General features: G+C 43.9%; 1 protein-coding gene across 1 annotated transcript in view; it reads left to right on the forward strand.

The window, feature by feature from the left end:
- LOC126416949 (mucin-5AC-like) overlaps positions 1-16,063 on the forward strand; it is a 58,434-nt gene extending 42,371 nt beyond the window's left edge. Inside the window, exons 4-5 of the mRNA XM_050084829.1 lie at positions 13,622-14,025; positions 15,460-16,063. Coding sequence (XP_049940786.1) covers positions 13,622-14,025; positions 15,460-16,063 — 1,008 coding nt within the window. The remainder of the gene's footprint in view (positions 1-13,621; positions 14,026-15,459) is intronic.
- Positions 16,064-21,148: the final 5,085 nt, after the last annotated feature.

Here is a 21,148-nt window from a genome sequence, read left to right on the forward strand (position 1 = left end):
GTGGGTACATGACAGAATTGCTTTGTCCATTCGAACTTCAACCCCTTTTTTTTTAATAGTCGTTTAAGTGGTTCCAGTAAATCTGCAAACCTTTTTATGAATTCTCTATAATTGTCTAAACACACAAAAGATTGTAATGCCTTAATATTACTAGGAACCATAAATTCCTACACTGCCTGTATCAACCTCGGATCTGTCTTAACATATAAAAACTTAACTTATTCTAACGCAAAGCGACATTTTTCCGTGTTTAATGGTAAATTTGCTGCTCAGTCTTCCGAAAATGTTTCGCAAACGCTGTATGTGCTCTCCCATATCCTTTCCAAAAATTGCGCATCATCCAGGTTCATCGTGCACTGGTGAGGTTTCAATGCCCTCAGCACTCCACCCAGCAAATGGTGAAACGTTGCGACAATGTTTTCAACCATGACTGCGTTTTACAATATTGAAAATGGCCCCAAGGGACCGAGAACTGTTTCCTGACTTGTTCTCCGGATGTACCTGTAACTGATAGTATCCACTCAAGGTGGAGGCAGAGAAGTACTCTACGCCAAATCGTCAGTAGTTTCAGGAATTTTGGCTTTAATTATGCATCGGTTATGGTTTTGCTACTTAAATGGTCTGTCACAACGGAATCCACATCTTTTGGTCCCATCTCATGTCCTTCTCAGTAAAATAGCAACGGTTGCACCCAGACTGTGCTTCCCTCTATTACTCCATCCGCGAGCTGTTGCTCTAATATGGGTTACGTACATTGTGGTATACGGTAAGGTCTAAGATGTGGCAGCGAATCACTTATCGTAACGACGCTGCGTTACAATTATTTTTGAAAGCCATACATAAAAAATAAATACCCTATTCCCTAAGCAATGCTGTTGTATGGGTAACATGCACTTTACTCTGGTGCACACTGAGTCTGTCCCTACCCACATCACCAATAACTTACAAATTAGCTTCCAAGATTCTCTTGGTGAGCTGTGTTCCCTTCTCCTTAGGAAGCTACGTGATAAATTTAATACACAATTTTCTGCCAGTGGTTCTACCAAGCGCAATGCATTAACAGGCCGTTCCGGACCCACATTTACTCAGATCAACTTCCAGGTACCTTGTTGCATAATGAAGTACGAATTATTCATTATTTGTATTGACTGCCGTTTCAGTGGTTTACATCTTTAGATTGTTGCACTTCATGTTCGTATTTCACTGGTGGCCGTCTCCTCTAGCTGGAACGTCCCCCTAAGTTAAGCTAAGGTAAATTTTGGCATGCTGTGCTGTCAGAAAGTCCAGTCCTAAGATCATGCAGTAACCATAACTTACTCGGAGCACGACATCTACCTACTGATTAAAACGCAATATCCCCGCCTGAAAACTTGTCACTGCTGGACCCAAATACTCCACATTACTATCCCAAACGCCACGTAAATACACGGTGGCCCACGAAATGTGTTACCATTTTATTTCTGAATATAAACTTTATTGTCTATAAAATCTGAAAGGAACATATATTACAATGAAGAGCCGTCCATGGAGATTTGTTCTAACTCAACACATGCTGAATATGTCCATTTCGTTCCTAACTTCCTTTAAACGAACACTGAAGTTAGTGATTACCGTACAGCACATGTCTTCCGTAATTTCACTGCAAGCTTGAAGAATAAGTCTTCTGAGCTCCATTAAATCACGTGGACGTTTCGGGAAAATTTTACTTTAGGTACCCCTAAAGAAAAAAGTCACATGGATTGAGGTCTGGACTATTGTGGGGCCAATTTTGTGCGTCATTTAAGCGACCTGGAAACCTGAGTGAAATGATCCGCATGTCGAAATGCTCGTGTAAAAACTCCAACACGGTGTTTGCAGTATGTGACCTTGATCCATCCTGCGTAAACCACTGCGTGTTGAAGGGCAAGGCAGTAACAAGAAGCTGTGGAATGAAGCTATTGCGAAGCATGCTTAAATAACGCTCGCTGTTCACAGTTTCTTCAAAGAAAAAGTGTCCAATAAGTCCGTGACTGGAAATTGCTGCCCACGCTGTAATCCTCGGAGAATAATGTTGTCGTTAATGAAGCACTTGTGGGTTTTCAGTGGCCCAAAAGCTTACATTTTGTTTGTTAACCACACCGTCTAAATGAAAATGCGCCTCGACTGAAAACCAAACGTTGTTGAGAGTATCTTCCCTATCCTCCGCCCACTGAGCAAACAGTCTCTGCTGCTTGTGTTCTTCAGTGAGCTTCTGTGCACAGGTTATCTTGTATGGGTACATATGGAGGTCACTTTTAAGAATGCGTTGAACGGAGCGTCTGGATATTCCCAGTTGCATCTACATCCACATCCATACTCCGCAAGCCACCTGACGGTGTGTGGCGGAAGGTACCTTGAGTACCTCTATCGGTTCTCCCTTCTATTCCAGTCTCGTATTGTTCGTGGATAGGAGGATTGTCGGTATGTTCTGTGCGGGCTCTAATCTCTCTGATTTTATCCTCATGGTCTCTTCGCGAGATACACGTAGGAGGGAGCAATATACTGCTTGACTCTTCGGTGAAGGTATGTTCTCGAAACTTTAACAAAAGCCCGTACCGAGCTACTGAGCGTCTCTCATGCAGAGTCTTCCACTGGAGTTTATCTATCATCTCCGTAATGCTTTCGCGATTACTAAATGATCCTGTAACGAAGCGCGCTGCTCTCCGTTGGATCTTCTCTCTCTCTTCTATCAACACTATCTGGTACGGATCCCACACTGCTGAACAGTATTCAAGCAGTGGGCGAACAAGCGTACTGTAACCTACTTCCTTTGTTTTCGGACTGCATTTCCTTAGGATTGTGAATAGCAACGGTCCTATTACACTCCCCTGCGGCACACCTGAAATCACTCTTACTTCGGAAGACTTCTCTCCATTGAGAATGAAATGCTGCGTTCTCTTATCTAGGAACTCTTCAATCCAATCACACAATTGCTCTGATAGTCCATCTGCTCTTACTTTGTTCATTAAACGACTGTGGGGAACTCTATCGAACGCCTTGCGGAAGTCAAGAAACACGGCATCTACCTGGGAACCCGTGTCTATGGCCCTCTGAGTCTCGTGGACGAATAGCGCGAGCTGGGTTTCACACGAGTCTTTTTCGAAACCCATGCTGATTCCTAGAGAGTAGATTTCTAGTCTCCAGAAAAGTCATTATACTCGAACATAATACGTGTTCCAAAATTCTACAACTGATCGACGTTACAGATATAGGTCTATAGTTCTGCACATCTGTTCGACGTCCTTCCTTGAAAACGGGGATAACCTGTGCCCTTTTCCAATCCTTTGGAACCCTACGCTCTTCTAGAGACCTACGGTACACCGCTGCAAGAAGGGGGGCAAGTTCCTTCGCGTACTCTGTGTAAAATGGAACTGGTATCCCATCAGTCCAGCAGCCTTTCCTCTCTTGAACGATTTTGTTTCTCTATCCCTCTGTCGTCTATTTCGATATCTACCATTTTGTCATCTGTGCGACAATCCAGAGAAGGAACTACAGAGCAGTCTTCCTCTGTGAAACAGCTTTGGAAAAAGACATTTAGCATTTCGGCATTTAGTCTGTCATTCTCTGTTTCATTACCACTTTGGTCACAGAGTGTCTGGACATTTTGTTTTGATCCACCTACCGCTTTGACATAAGACCAAAATTTCTTAGGATTTTCTGCCAAGTCAGTACATAGAACTTTACTTTCGAATTCATTGAACGCCTCTCGCATAGCCCTCCTCACACTACATTTCGCTTTGCGTAATTTTTGTTGTCTGCAAGGCTTTGGCTATGTTTGTTTTGCTGTGAAGTTCCCTTTGCTTCCGCAGCAGTTTTCTAACTGGGTTGTTGTACCACGGTGGCTCTTTTCCATCTCTTACGACCTTGATTGATACATACTCATCTAACGCATATTGTACGATGGTTTTGAACTTTTTCCACTGATCCTCAACACTATCTGTAGTTGAGACAAAACTTTTGTGTTGAGCCGTCAGGTACTCTGTAATCTGCTTTTTGTCACTTTTGCTAAACAGAAAAATCTTCCTGCCTTTTTAATATTTCTATTTACGGCTGAAATCATCGATGCAGTAACCGCTTTATGATCGCCGATTCCCTGTTCTGCATTAACTGTTTCAAATAGTCACCAGAACGTCTAATATGTTATCGCCACGAGTCGGTTCTCTGTTTAACTGCTCAAGGTAGTTTTCAGATAAAGCACTTAAAAATTTTCATTGGATTCTTTGTCCCTGCCACCCGTTATGAACGTTTGAGTCTCCCAGTCTATGTTCGGCAAATTAAAATCTCCACCCAAAACTATAACATGGTGGGGAAATCTACTCGAAATATTTTCCAAATTATCCTTCAGATGCTCAGCCACAACAGCTGCTGAGCCAGGGGGCCTATAGAGACATCAAATTACCATGTCTGAACCTGCTTTAACCGTGACCTTCACCCAAATTATTTCACATTTCGGATCTCCGTCAATTTCCTTCGATACTATTGCACTTCTTATCGCTATAAACACGCCTCCCCCTTCACTGCCCAGCCTCTCTCTGCGGTATACATACCAATCTGAGTTTAGGATTTCATTACTGTTTACGTCTGGTTTCAGCCAACTTTCTGTCCCTAGTACTATATGGGCATTGTGACTGTTTATTAATGAGAGCAGTTCTGGGACCTTTCTATAGACGCTCCTGCAGTTTACTATTAGCACATTAATATTGTTATTCCCTGTTGCATTTTGCCTACTCCTACCTTGCAGCGTCTCAGGAGGCGTCTTGTCGGGCCTAGGGAGGGAATTCTCTAACCTAAAAAACCCACATGAATGTTGCCGTTCTACACGATTTCCCGAGACTTCTCTGTACAGCAACTCGTACCGCTTCAATATTCTCCGGCGAACAAACAGGCTTAGGCCGAGGTCGCTTCGGTTTCAATATTGTTCCTTCCTGTACAAATTTATCGTACAACCTATGTATAGTCTTCTTGCAAGGGACCCATCGTGTGTTAAACTGTTGTCGAAAACGCCTCTGAGTCACAACAAGGCTTTTCGTTTGATGAAAAAGTAACACAATTGCCGATCGTTGCTATGTCGTCAGTCTTCCATTGTCAGCCATTGCTGCTTACTAGTCTCCTAACGGCAGTATCGTGAATTACACGTCATTTCGTAACTCATTTGTTTTCCAAGCTCTGCTGGTACTGCTGTAGAGATCCCAGCGGGATATCTAATGTGCGTCGTAAATTGCGAAAGAAACAATTGGTAACACATTTCGTGCGCCACCCTGTAGTACCATGGAGGGTTAATCGCTTCTGTCCTACGAGATCCATACTTTCCACAGACACATGCCCACTGTGTGTGTTAAAGACTTGTGCTTTCTCCCCTTCACTATTCCAACTAGACTTCAAAACTAATTATTCATATTCGTTGTGTCGAAACTTACCAGGAACTCCGCGCAGCATTCCTGGGGGTTCCCTTTTGCGTTCAACACCTGTTTATTCGACCCTCTTTCCCGTTACCATTCCTACAATCACGTCGGTGGTGTCCAGCCACACATCTACTATGCCAAAGACATGAATGAAACCAGTTAATCTAGACATTTTAATTCAATGGCGCATCAGATGGTTGAGTCCTCCAAATAGATGCTCTGTCACAAACATCAGTTCGACAAGCATTAGAAAGACAGTTTCTCGTATTGCCTCGTCGTATATACCAAAATTATTGGGACCTTTTCGTCCTTCCACCCCCCCCCCCCCAAATCTCTTAACAGTTTTAGATTTTCTTACGAGCAGTGGTGTATAGTCACATTATACTAGGGGGACAAGAAGTGGCTGAAACCAGATGTAAATCGCAATAAAAGTTTAAACTTCGACTGGAATGTTTCCGCTTAAATTTCTGTCGTTATAGTTTTAGGTGGAGATTTTAACTTTTCAGGTATAAACTGCGAGACTAAAGTGATTATGACGGATCGTAGGGACGGAGCATCATGCGAAATTGTTCAAGGTGCCTTAACCGAAAATCAGCCTGGGCGGTTAGAGACTGGTGAAGATAAGGTCTTAGACAAGGTCTTAGACAAGTTCGTGACACAGACTCGAACTTTCCTAATCAGCGTAGGATGGGGAGTCAGTGACCATAAGGCAATTACAGGATTACTGAATACGGTTCTGAATAGAAAGACAAAGGAAAGCAGGAAGACCTTTCTGTCTAGAAATTCTTCAAGCCAATCACACTGTTGGTCTGATGCTCCATACACCCGTATTTTCTTAATCTGACGGTAGTTCGGGACTGTATCGAATGCCTCCTGCAAGTCAAGCAACGCAGCCGCCACCAGGGAACCTGTATCTACTGCGTTCCGGGTACCGTGGAAGAACAAAGCGAGTTGGGTTACAAACGATAGTTGTTTTCGTAACCTATTTTGGTTCCTAGAGAAAAAATTGTGTGAAAGCGCAAATCATGTTCCGCAATTTCACAACAGACCTAAGTCAGAGATAGGGACCTATAGTTTTGTTCTCTGCTTGGCAATCTTCCTTGAGAACTGAAGTAACTTCTTTTTCTCCAATCGTCAGGAACGCTTCACCCCTGTACGGATATGTGGTACACTGCTGCTTGGGAAGGACAAGTTCTTTAGCAAACTGTGTAAAATCGTAATGGTATCCCGTCAGGTCCAGTGGCCTTCCCTAGCTTAAGCGATTTCACGTTTCTGTTCTATCCAATGGTCACTTATTTCGGTACCTCTCACTTTGTCGTTAGTACGACAGCTTGAAGGAACTATGGTGTTACCTTCCTCTGAGAAACAGCTCTGAAAATGGACGCTTCGTATTTCGGCGTTTTTTGTGTTAGTCTAGATTTAAGTACCATTATGGTCACAGTGTGTGTATGCGGATGGCTTCGGTCGGTTTACTAATTTAACGCAAGATCGGAGCAACTTAGGATTTTCTGTCAATGTTGTGGAGTTTTACTTTCGCATTCGTTGAACACTTGACGCATGGCTCTTCTTACGTTAATTTTGGTATCGTTAGATATTTGTCTGTGAGGCTTTGCCTGCGTTTAAATTGACAGTGAATCTCACTTTGCTTTCGTAACAGCTTCCTAACACGGTTGTCAAATCACGATTGGTCTCTTCCATACCTCACAATACCGTGTTCAGCTCATGTCGGAGGCGTGTTTAGCGATGCTCTGTAATATGGTCCATTGAAGCTCAACATTTTCAGTGCCGGAGTTGGAATTTTCTTGATGACCTCAGGGGTCATCTGAAATGTCTATCTGCCGCTCTTGCTAAACAGAACACACATCATTCTGGACTGAGAGGTGACCTCAGACGTAAAATTAGTTCGCGAGTGTCACAGGGTACTTTCACAAGACCATTCATTTTCATAATCTATAGGGTGGTTATAATTAGCCTTTCGCTACTTCAGAGGATCCCCATGAAAAACGAGTGATCATAGGACTATCAAACTTTGTGTTCACATTCCAGTTTACAAACGATGCTAAATGTGAAGACCATATGTATTTACGACAACCTGGAACAGCACTACACACTGCTCTGCTATCGCCCGCTACACTCATCTTCACCGTTAATGGAGTCGAATGTTGCCCTAACCACCAAATAGCTGCAAGTTTCGCAGAGGAATTTAACAAGATTTCTACATATTTTCGATGATGCTGAATCCGAATTTTCAAAGTCCAACCAAAATGTCGGTCCGGAAACGGGTCAAAAATTTACAAACCACGAAACTGGACTTCTTGTTTTTTCGCTTATAGTATAACTCGGAAACGACGCACTTCCCGGCAGAATTGACTGTTTATGAAAATAAAGAAGGAAAAATTTCCCGCATGTTAGATATGAGCTAAATTTTCGTCAAATAGTATGGCATATAGAGCGTGTCGACGTTGGTCCATGTCCTCAGCTTCGAAATAGCGCTATCTCAAGACCTACAACCCCGAGGCCTTAACGTAATTTGTTACATACCCATTGCAGAATTCCATCCTCCAGCAGTTACGATGTTACTTCAGTGGTTGGTACTTTGCTCGTGAGAAGACAGGTGTCTTCTACTCCTGACGGCGGAAAGCCGGTCCTTTGCGTTGGTCACCTACGCCGGTTGTTGTTTACGCTTTCCCCCTACGATGTATTTGCATTTGCGATCGATAAATTCGGTTTAAATGTAGAAAATACTCTTACATAATGAGTTCAAGGGAGTAGTGCATTCTGTTTTACAGTGTACTGGGTTGTGGGAGAAAAATGTGGTCACTTACGCCCGAAGTGCGCCTGAAGGGTGTTCTTGAACCAAGTAAGAGAAGGAATCATATAGCTGTTCTTTCGAAGGGCAAAACTAAGGATCATGAACCATGCCGAAAAAGTAAACTAACAAAAAGTTAATCTCTGTGGAGGCGAAGAGGCTACGGCTGGTTCCAGACGAAAAGTAACTCGATCTGCTCACCTGGAATCTGATTTAAAAAAAAAACTATTTTTGTGCGGATCGACTATTACACCAGAATCTCTGGGTCAGCAAAAAACGCTTCCAGGCAATCAACGGAATCTGGCGTACTGTGTGCCTAAAGTGGGCTGCGAGAGACTGTTCTGAACCTTGCTGAGACAAAGCAGTGAATTCTGACGCTCAATAATATGTTGGACTGGGCCAATTCCTGACTTGGTTGCAGATGCGCATTTCTGTGTAGCTATTTTGGTTGGACTTAAATAATTCGGATTCAGCGCCTTCGAAAATATAAAAAGATTGTCAAAAACTTCTACGAAGTTTTCACGAGAATCGCCATGTGACTGGACTACATGTGTTAATATCCTATTGATAAATCCTTACCTTCAGGTAACCCCACAGCCAGAAGTGACACTGGTTCGAATCTAATGATCTTGGTGGACACGCAGTTTGGAACGACGGTTAATGATTCTGTTTTCTCCAAACTTATTGCAGAGTAACAGTGACTTCACTAGCAATGTCAGTAGTAGTACCCTTGTGCATAAAAACAGACGACTCAAAACGTCTTCCCAGAATAGCAGGAATCACATCTTGGCAAAGCAGATCAAAGCAACGTGTGCCGTTCACGCTGCATGTCCTTCGTCCTTGGGGGTCTGAGTTCCTCCAAAGTTGTCGCACCAGCACTGACGCCTAACGGTAAGTTATGACGCACTCCAAACAACGCGAATCCCGAAGCGCACAATCTGAACATGATTCCTGTAAAGTTGGGTACCTTTAACGTACATACGGAAAAAAGCATGACAGATTTAAAAGAACGCAAAATCCCCAAGATTGGCAAAGTTTTACAGAAGTTCGAAATATAGTGCGTACTTCAGTGCGAGATGCTTTTAATAATTTCCACAACGAAATTCTGTCTCGAAATATGGCAGACAACTCAGAGATTCTGGTCATACATAAAGCACACCAGTGGCAAGACGCAATCGATACCTTCACTGCGCGATAACAACGGTGAAGTCACTGATGACAATGCCACTAAAGCAGAATTGCTGAACACGGTTTTCCGAAACTCCTTCAGCAAAGAAGACGCAGTAAATATTGGCGAATTCCAATCAAGAACAACTGCCAAGATGAGAAAGTTAGTAGATATCCTCGGTGTAACTAAGCAGCTTCAGTCACTTAATAAAGGCAAGGCCTCCGGTCCAGATTGTATACCAGTCAGATTCCTCTGAGTATGCTGATAAAATATATTTAACAATTATATACAACGACTCGCTCACAGAAAGATCCATACCTAAAGACTGGATAATTGCTCAAGTAACACAAATACCCCAAAAGGGAAGTAGGAGTAATACACTTAATTACAGGCCTGTATCACTAACGTCGATTTGCAGTAGGGTTTTGGAACATGAACTGTATTCGAACATTATGAAGTACCTCGAAGAAAAAGATTGACACAGTCAGCACGGATTCAGAAAATACTGTTCTTGTGAAACACAACTAGCTCTTTACACTCATGAAGTAATGAGTGCTATAGATAGCGGATGTCAAATTGATTCCATATTTTTAGATTTCCAGAAGGCTTTCGACACCGTTCCTTACAAGCGTCTTCTAACCAAACTGCGTACCTACGGAGTATATCCTCAGTCGTGCGACTTGATTTGTGATTTCCTCTCAGAAAGGTCACAGTTCGTAGTAATAGACGGAAAGTCATCGAGTAAAACAGAAGTAATGTCCCGATTTCCCTAAGGAAGTGTTATAGGCCCTCTATTGTTCATGACCTATATTAACGCCATAGGAAACAATCTCAGTAGCCGTCTTACATTGTTTGCAGATGATGCTGTCATTTACCGTCTTGTAAAGTTATCAGATGACCAAAACGACTTTCAAAATGATTTAGATAAGATATCTGTACGGTGCGAGAAGTGGCAATTGACCCTGAGTAAAGAAAAGTGTGAAGTTATTCACATGAGTACTAAAAGAAATCAACTAAATTTCGATTACGCGATAAGTCACACAAATCTGAAGGCTGTAAATGCAGCTAAATACTTACGGATTACAATTACAAATAACCTAAACTGGAACGATCACATATATAATATTGTGGGTAGAGCAAACCAAAGACTGCGATTCAGTGGCAGAACACTTAGAAGGTGCAACAGGTCTACTAAAGAGACTGCCTAAATCACGCTTGTCCGCCCTATTCTGGAGTACTGCTGTGCGGTGTGGGATCCCGCATCAGGTGGGACTGACGGATGACATCGAAAAAGTACAACGAAGGGCAGCTCGTTTTGTATTATAGCGAAATAGGGGAGATAGTCTCACAGACATGATACGTGAACTGGAGTGGCAATCATTAAAACAAAGGCGTTTTTCGTTGCGACGGGATCTTGTCATAAAATTTCAATCACCAGTTTTCTCCTCCGATTGCGAAAACATTCTTTTGGCACCCACCTAAATCGGGAGAAATGATAATCACGATAAAATAAAGGAAATCAGGGCTCGCACAGATAAATTTAAGTGATCGTTTTTCCCGCGTGCCGTTCGAGAGTGGAACGGTAGAGAGACAGCTTGAAGGTGGTTCATTGAACCCTCTGCCAGGCACTTTATTGTGAATAGCAGAGTAATCACGTAGATGTAGTAGACGAGGGGCGTTCAATAATTAATGCAACACATTTTTTCTCGACCAGTTTTGGTTGAAAAATACGGAATTGTCTATCTTCAGCCCCCCGTAGCTCAATGAAGTTCGTATAGTTAGTGGCGCTATATGCGACCTTCAAAATGGCGTCTTTAAAGGAGGTGCGTTCCAAGCAGAGACCTGTCATTGAGTTTCTGTTGGCGGAAAATCAGAGCATTACAAATACTCAGACCCTTGCAGACTATCTAAGAGATCTGGGAGTGAAGAAAAGCTCGGCAGGTCGTTGGGAGGCATAGATCGTCTGATCTTCCGCGTGTCGGCATCCACACACAGCTGTGACTCGTGCAGTGTTGGAGCGTGGCCACATTTTCATTCGAGGTGATGCATGGATCACGATAAAACACTTTGCTGCCCAACTGGAAGTCTCTGTCTGTAGTGGTAACACACTCGTTCGCCAGTTGGGGTACTGATAGGTGGCTGCCCGCAGGGTTCGTCGCCGCCAAAAAAGAATCTAAGAATAAAACTTAGATTTGTCACTTTGAACCGGAAAATAAACGGCAGTCCATGGAGGGAGCCACATCACCTCTGCTCAGAGGATGACACACCCTCAGCCGGTAAGGTAACGACAGAGCGTATCTGGGACTCTAAAGGAGGAGTTGTGTTAGATGTCCCGACTCAAGATGCAATCATCAGCTATAACGTGTACTGACCTACCCTCAGCAAAATGGAGGAAAGACTTTATCTTGTTCGTCGCCACAAAAATGCAAACGAATTTCCTCTCCAAGACAACGTTATGCCTTACACAAGTCTACGAATGCGAGAGGAACTCATAAAACATTATTGGAATTTCTCCCTCATCCACTCTACAGCTCGGATGTCAGACTTTCCGAGTTCCATCTGTTTCGCCCAATAAAGTATGGACTCCGCGAGAAGCAGAACGTGGGTGATGGAGAGGTTGGTTGGCTGATTTGATGGAGGGGACCAAACAGTGGGGTCATCGGTCCCATCGGAATAGGGAAGGTTGGGGAGGGAAATAGCCGTGCCCTTGCAAAGGAACCATCCTGGCACTTGCCGGAAGCAATTTAGGGAAATCACGGAAAACCTAAATGAGGACGTCTGGCCGCGGGTTTGAACAGTCGTCTTCCCGAATGCGAGTCCATTTTGATAACCACTGCGCCACCTCGCTTAGTGATGAAGTTATTAATACAGTAAGACGTCGGGGTCAGACGTCGACTGGTAGGGTGGTACCACACAGGCCCTCCAAGTAAGATAGTTGCGTAAGGCTGCCTCATGGAATGGAGATTATGTTGAAAATTAGGGTTTTATAGCCAAAAGAGTGGGGAATAGTCTGTTGTATTGGAATCCTGAATAAAAGTAACCAGCTTTCAGGTAAGAAATGGTTGCATTAGCTGTCGAACGCACCTAATAGTTGTCCGTCTACACTGTCTCAAGTACCAAAAGTTTAATTATAACCACGTTGTATATAAATTACCTGGTAATTAACATCGGAAGTTCCATGAGGGTTTCCGTGAATGATGCTGTAGTCTACAGACAGGTCCCGACGCTAGAAAATTGCAGCGAAATGCAGGAAGACCTGCAGAGGATTGACGCTTGGTGCAAGGATTGGCAATTGATTCTCAATATAAAGAAATGTAACGTATTGTGGATACATAGAAACAAACACCCTTTATTGTATGATTATAAAATTGCAGAACAATACCTGGAAGAAGTTACTTTCATAAAATGTCCAAGAGTGTGCTTATAGAGCGATTTGAAGTGGAACGACTGCCTAAAATTAATCCTGAATGAGGTGTCAGGATGAGGTTCATCGGAGGAACGCTCAGGAAATGCTGTCCATAAACAAAGGAAGCACCTTCCAAAGCATTCGTTCGGCCAACACTGAGACCAATACTTTAACGTTGCTAGATAGTATCGAATCCGTATCAAGTAGGTCTGATACAGGGGACAAAGAAGATCCAAAGAAGAGCACCACTGTCTGTCACATGTTCATTTTATAAGCGCGAAAGCATCATGGATATGCTCGGCCGACTCCATTGGCAGACGCTGCAAGAGAGCCGTTCTTAGTCACGGTGCGGTTTACTGTTCAAAGAGCGTACGTTCCTAGAAGAGTAAACAAATACATTGCTTCCTCCCACGTCCATCTCGAGGGAAGCCAAAGTTAAAGGTCGGAGCCCAAACGGACGCTTACCAGCAGTCGTACTCTCTGCAAACCATACACCACTGCAACAGATAGTGGAAATTGCAATGGTACACGATGTAGCCTTCGCCGCGAGTAGAATTCGATGTAGTCATTATTTAGGATTCACATTCAGAATCCTCAGGAGGAATTTGTCGGTTTCAGGACTCGCATGTAGCTCTAAACTGGGCTGGTGGCTTTTTTATTTATTTTTTTTCACTCTTTCAGTTCTATTAGAGTTTGGACGTCACTAGAATGTCTCGGCTTGAGTCATCACAGATTCAGCTCTTGCATTCATCAATTATTACTGCACTGCTTATGTCTGTGTAGAAATATATATCTAACGTAACTGTTTGGTGTTTCAGGATGCGACCACTGATTCAGAAGCTTGTCCATTGTTGGAGTCCTCTGATATGAAACAAGAATCGAAGTGCAAAGATGAAGCAGAAACAAATAAAGGTGAAGGAACAGCACCGGCTGCTCGTGACACCAGGGTTATAAGTATCAGTTCTGATGACAACGAATCTCTGGATGGAAGAGTGGGATCTCATGTGATGGGTGTGGTGACTTCTGCTGACTCGGAGAACTCTGGTGCAACGGTGGTAACCACTGAGCCTCCCAAGTCGTCGCCAGCCCAGACGATGGAGCCGGTGAAGCCCTCTGCAGAGCTACTGTCGGGCACTCAGTGGACTACTTTATCAGTGCCAACAGGTGGAGTTCAATCGGCAGCACCACAGGTGCTAGACAAAGTGCCGATTGCTGGAGCTACGTACGGCTCAGTACTGTCTCCCTACCCGATACCTTCTGACTTTGTCCCAAGTTTCTTTTTGCCAACAAATCCGATTGCTAGTCAGACACCCTTAAGAATGCCAACACAAAACACACAATCCAAGCTTCGTAGGGCACTTACTATGCGCAAACGTAGAGGTGCTGCACAGACTGGTGGTTTCAGATCGGCGATGGCAGAACCGATAGCCGGAGCTACGTACCTCGCAGCATTCTCTCCGTATAGTTCCCATACTGATTCGTCACCGACTCCCTTTCACCAAGCAAATATGTCCGTAAATCCGATGGTACTGAGTTTACCGACATCAAGCACACAAATGACTGGTCTTACAGGGCCATATTCATACACATTTTCAGGCTTTCAACAGAACATTTCACCAGTGGAAACTAACGGTGTCGAACCGACAGTGACGGGGGTGGTAGGATCAGAACCTACAGTTCAAACCACGAACAGTATGGCAAATTCCCTCCACCAGGATAATCCTAATTCGTCGCCACTCACCATTCCAAGAAGTCTGCCTATTAACCCAACAGTGATGTCACCTGCATCAAGCTCACGAACCACGGTTCCTACGTCATCAGTCGAAATGTCGATGCTATCTAACCTGTCAAACTTCCATGTTTCTGTGACAGCACAAAGTACCCCAAAGACAGTTGAAAAGACAGTAGTTCCTAATGTTACATGTAAAGGACCTGTAAACTGTACAATAACGTGGGTAGGAGGTACGGTAACAGAGATGAAAGGCAAAACACCGGATTCTGGTGGTACGGGATCATCAAGCATCAAATCTAATGACAGAGAATTTATGCCCACAAAACTGGCCACGTTGACTTCACAGGACGTGAAGTACTTCTGTGCACCGGCGCATAGCACTGCACTTCCGAAACCCACGCATGACCAGACGACAGTCCCTGGGTCAAACTGCCAACAAGCTGCTTTGAGCACGGAGAATACTAGCGTTGGATCGACGACGACAAAGCGAGAAGGCTCTGCGCCGATAACTGAAGCTAGGAGCCATTTAGCACAGTACCCCCACAAGAGCTATACCCATTGTTCGTCTGTCACAACTCCAACAGAAGATCTGTCCCTTAATGTGACACTGGCGATGCTCCCTACATCAACCATGCAAAACACAATTACGTCTTCTGTCCAAAATTCTATGTTACCTAACATGTCACAATTTCGTAACTCTCTAGGAGCTCAGACAAGGGTGCCAAAAAAAATTGCAAAGACAGTACTTTCGAGAGGTACACACGAAAAGCACTTAAATTATTCAGTGGCTTCGAAAGCAAAGACTTCACGTGTTGAGGGAGAACGTGTAGAGCGCAGCACGATGAGTCAAGCGTCACTGTGGCCATCCCTACAATTCAGCGAGGTTGCTTCAGTCCAAACGAACCAGCGAAATTTGCCAACCAGGTGGCAGGTACCTCAATCATCTGCCGTAATAGGTGCAAACAAATTCGTCACACAACCTGCTGAGATGCAGCCACTTGATCTCTCGCGGAGTGACACCAGACAGCAGCCACCATTACAGCCACCTGGTGTTCCGCCGCGGCTCCAGCTGCCTCCACCTCCTGCTTCATCATATTATGCCATCCGAAGGCATATCCCACAGTCGGGGATTACTTCTTTACCTACTCCGAAATTTGTGACACCCAGACCACCACCACTTTTCCCAGAAAGTCCACTCCTATATCCACGAACTGTCGCAGCACCTCGCACTCCAAAGCGTATGCATCGACCTACCCGTCCTTCGACAGGGTCTGCGGTCGCACTACAGATTTCTGCAGCTAACGTCGATCGAACACCACCATATGGAATGGTAACACAACCTCACGATGTGCGTCAAAGTGTAATAGTAATGGTGCCGAGAACAGCTGCTGCCACCATGAAGTGTAACAACCAGACTGAAGTGCCACCAACATCTATTCCCACTGTTTCAGTAGATACTCTGTCTGCGTCATCAGCACCAGATCCTACCGTTGCTGACCGCAACACTGACCCAGGAGCTCAGCAGTAGCATGGGCTGTTTCCTCTCTTTAGCGATATCCTGCGATAGTGACAGGCAGTCTTGATGACACAATTTTCGAACTGGGCGAATTCGGAGCCTGTCATATGCTTGATATGGTCAATATATCCACCTAAGATGCACACTTTCATTAACACTTCGCATTGTAGGAGTGAAGTTACTTGTGGCGGCGGCCGACGGCATCATCATCAGCCGTCGCAACCATCATATTACCGCAGTATGGATAACATGCCACTGATGCAGCCACATGAGGTCTACAGAAACACGGGTAAGTTCCGTCAACTTAAATATTGATGTTAAGTCTTTTGAATACCTCAAACTAATCAATGCCGTTATTGACGGTTTTGGTTACAATTATAATAAAGGAAATGTGTGTGCCCTAACCAGGCACAATGTCAGTTTATTTTAAGACATTATTAGTGACGCATTTCGAACCAAACAGTGGTCATCAGGCGTCAAGTATTTCAAATCACTTAAACAATGATGTAACTACGTAGGCTTTTGCGGCTGGTGTCACGATTGACTTCTTAAGTAATAGAACCCAGTACGTTGTCCTCGATGGTGAGTGTATATCGGAGGTGAAGGTATCATCTGGAGTGCTTCTGATCTGGAGTGCCCCAGGGAAGTGTGTTAGGTCCGTTGTTGTTTTCTATCTACATAAATGATCTTTTGGATAGGGTGGATAGCAATGTGCGGCTGTTTGCTGATCATGCTGTGGTGTACGGGAAGGTGGTGTCGTTGAGTGACTGTAGGAGGATACAAGATGACTTGGACAGGTTTTGTGATTGGTGTAAAGAATGCTAGCTAACTCTAAATATAGGTAAATGCAAATTACTGCAGATGAATAGGAAAAAGAATCCTGTAATGTTAGAATACTCCATTAGTAGTGTAGCGCTTGACACAGTCACGTCGATTAAATATTTGGGCGTAACATTGCAGAGCGATATGAAGTGGGACAAGCATGTAATGGCAGTTGTGGGGAAGGCGGATAGTCGTCTTCGGTTCATTGGTAGAGTTTTGGGAAGATGAGGTTCGTCTGTAAAGTAGACCGCTTATAAAACACTAATACGACCTATTCTTGAGTACTGCTAGAGCGTTTGGGATCCCTACCAGGTCGGATTGAGGGAGGACATAGAAGCAATTCAGAGGCGGGCTGCTAGATTTGTTACAGGTAGGTTTGATCATCACGCGAGTGTTAGGGAAATGCTTCAGCAACTCGGGTGGGAGTCTCTAGAGGAAAGGAGGCGTTCTTTTCGTGAATCACTACTGAGGAAATTTAGAGAACCATCATTTGAGGCTGACTGCAGTACAATTTTACTGCCGCCAACTTACATGTCGCGGAAAGACATGGCTCGTACAGAGGCATATAGGTAGTCATTTTTCCCTCGTTCTGTTTGGGAGTGGAACAGGGAGAGAAGATATCCGTGATGAGAAGATGTGGTACGAGGTACCCTCCGCCACGCACCGTATGGTGGATTGCGGAGTATGTATGTAGATGTAGATGACTGAAATTCTTCTAGGTGTTACACCTCGTCATTGTATAAAATGTATAAAGTTGCATATTCATTTCCAGACCTTTCCCCTGATTGTTACCATCGTTGACGACCGCAAGTCCCTCAATTTCTTAGTTGTTTCTGAATATGCAAATCAAATAGGTCGAAGACCTAAATATAATTAAGTCCAGGTAATAACCATCGTCATGTTTAATACACAATATTAAATACTACTATTCTTACGGTGCTCCTCAGTTTCCTGTTGCAATTTATTGCTTTACTTCAGCTGTCCACCATTTTGTTCAAAGTAGGACCATAGATTCCAGATGTCACGTAATGTTGTGCTTGATAAAAGTTGGACAAACCACTGATGGAAGTATACATCAAGCAACATATGGAAATGTCATGCGAAGATACACAAATAAACAACAAAATGTAATTCTTCACGCTTTCCCGGCGATCTGTTGACATCTTGGATATCCGGGAATCCAGCTGGATGTTCGCGTCGTTCTCGCACGATATTTCAACAGCGTGCCTCGCTGTCTTCTTCAGGTGCTACCTGAGACTTCAGGTAGTACCTGAAGAAGACAGCGAGACACGCTGTTGAAATATCGTGCGAGAACGATGCGAACATCCGGCTGGATTCCCGAATGTCCAAGATGTCAAACAACAAAATGGTTTATAATTAAGCCTGTCGTAATAACTTATCTAGCTACCACCGCTAAAACATTTCTCAGAGCCCTTAATCAATTTTTGGTCACGACTGCAGACGCAACACGTAAAACACCCAAATTTTGGGGGGTCAGAACAGTGAAGGTCTTAAAGAACCTTAACCACAGACCATCTACAGCTGACAGCGTGTCAGCACTAAACAGTTATAGCGTGGAGATAGTCCATGTCCACTTCATTGTGCTCGTCAGAGGCACTAGACACGATGTCGAGCTGGGTACGTGAACCTATTTTTTTTTTTTTTTTTTTTTTCAAGATATTAAACATTTGCCCGCGAAAGCTAGTAGTCCCGAGTTCGCGTCTCGGCCCGCCACACAGTTCTAATCTGCCATAAAGTTTCAACACAGTAACATTTATTGAGTGTTACGGGATACCCAGTCGCTAATTATTAAATTGGAGATGTCTCCTCCATAAGACTCAAGACTGCCTTCATGCGGCCTGTCACGCCAAGCTTCTCAGGGTAGCTTTTAATCATCGTAGTCGATTATTAGTTTGTATTCCAATCTATCTTCTTCCACCGTTTTCATCATTACACCTCCTTTAAGTACCGTGGCAATTATTCCCTTTTATCTTGAGACGTGTCTTAGTATTCTGCCCCGTCTTCTTGCCAATGTTTTCCACGTGTTCCTCTGAGCATCGAATTTGAGGGGGAAGTCTCTCATTTCTTACTTTATTAGGCCACCTAACTAAACATTTTTGGCACCACCTCTCAGCGTTTCCATTCTTTTTCTGGTTTTCTCGCATTTTGTGATCGACTTCCACATAATTCAGCGCCCCAGACATGCACTGCAGAAAATTTTCTTCAAAAGTAAGGAATATGTTTGATACCAGTAGACTTCTTAGCCAGAAATGTCCTCTCTGCCTGGGCTAGCCTGCTTTTTATGTCTTCGTTTAGTCAGCCATATGTTGTTTGGCTGACAGTATAACAGAATCACTTAAAATCGCCCAGTATTCCCAGTTTTGATACGTTCATCACCAGTCTCTTTCCTTCTCCTCATCACTTATAATACAGAGTAAACCGAAGACTGCATATTGAGTTCAAAGGATCCTATTTCTTCACATTCACTGAGAATAGCAAACTTACAGTCGTATCTTATCACAGAATTTTAACCAAACTCGTGACGCTTCCTTCAATTTTCGTCACTGTTCCTATGGTGTATGAACTGAATAACAGGCAAACGACGAAATCCCTGTCTTACCTCATTTTTAATCCGAGCACTTCTTGTTTGGTCTTCCATTCTCATTTATTTCTCTTGGTTCTTGTAAATATCTCAACGTATGCGACAGCATGCGGTACCTAACGTGCTCCAAAGCGCCGAGCATATAAACGGGATTTTTCCGGGGCACATACCTCGGGTTCTGTTCGTGATAGTGTTTCAGGTAGCTCTTGAACTAGGGGCCATTTGTTAACAGAAGCATCGTCATAATGTTATCCTACAATACAGGGTCAGAGTCTGCATATGATACATTTCCTTCAACTTAGGCAAATGGAGCAAATCGATTGGTTCTCCTAGAGTTATATGTGATCTGTGGTGCGCCTTAAGGGGCTTACGGAGACGCCATTTCGTTCAGGGGCGGTTCCTGACGAAAACCGAAAACACGTGGTTTTTGGGTACCAGAGCCTAGCTGCGGATTTGAAGACCGCTATGCACAGCCAATGCTTGAAATTTTTGCGATATATTCTAAGATCCCCATCTCGAATTGAAAATTCTTGGTATCTTTATCAGTTTCCGAGATACAGAGGGTAAAAGTTAGTCTACTTCTGCACGTAAGATACGTGCGTGAAAATCCGATCTACATCTACATTTATACTCCGCAAGCCACCCAACGCTGTGTGGCGGAGGGCACTTTACGTGCCACTGTCATTACCTCCCTTTTCTGTTCCAGTCGCGTATGGTTCGTGGGAAGAACGACTGTCTGAAAGCCTCTGTGCGCGCTAGAATCTCTCTAATTTTACATTCGTGATCTCCTCGGGAGGTATAAGTAGGGGGAAGCAATATATTCGATACCTCATCCAGAAACGCACCCTCTCGAAACCTGGCGTGCAAGCTACACGGCGATGCAGAGCGCCTCTCTTCCAGAGTCTGCCACTTGAGTTTGCTAAACATCTCCGTAACGCTATCACGGTTACCAAATAACCCTGTGACGAAACGCGCCGCTCTTCTTTGGATCTTCTCTATCTCCTCCGTCAACCCGATCTGGTACGGATCCCACACTGATGAGCAATACTAAAGTATAGGTCGAACGAGTGTTTTGTAAGCCACCTCCTTTGTTGGACTACATTTTCTAAGGACTCTCCCAGTGAATCTCAACCTGGTACCCGCCTTACCAACAATTAATTTTATATGATCATTCCACTTCAAATAGTTTCGCAGGCATACTCCCAGATATTTTACAGAAGTAACTGCTACCAGTGTTTGTTCCGCTATCATATAATCATGCAATAAAGGATCCTTCTTTCTATGTATTCGCAATACATTACATTTGTCTATGTTAAGGGTCAGTTGCCACTCCCTGCACCAAGTGCCTATCCGCTGCAGATCTTCCTGCATTTCGCTACAATTTTCTAATGCTGCAACTTCTCTGTGTACTACAGCATCATCCGCGAAAAGCCGCATGGAACTTCCGACACTATCTACTAGGTCATTTATATATATTGTGAAAAACAATGGTCCCATAACACTCCCTTGTGGCACGCCAGAGGTTACTTCGCCTGTAGACGTCTCTCCATTGATAACAACATGCTGTGTTCTGTTTGCTAGAAACTGTTCAATCCAGCCACACAGCTGGTCTGATATTCCGTAGGCTCTTACTTTATCAGGCGACAGTGCGGAACTGTATCGAACGCCTTCCG

The sequence above is a fragment of the Schistocerca serialis genome, chromosome 8 (assembly GCF_023864345.2).
Source record: "Schistocerca serialis cubense isolate TAMUIC-IGC-003099 chromosome 8, iqSchSeri2.2, whole genome shotgun sequence".
Lineage (NCBI taxonomy): Eukaryota > Metazoa > Arthropoda > Insecta > Orthoptera > Acrididae > Schistocerca > Schistocerca serialis.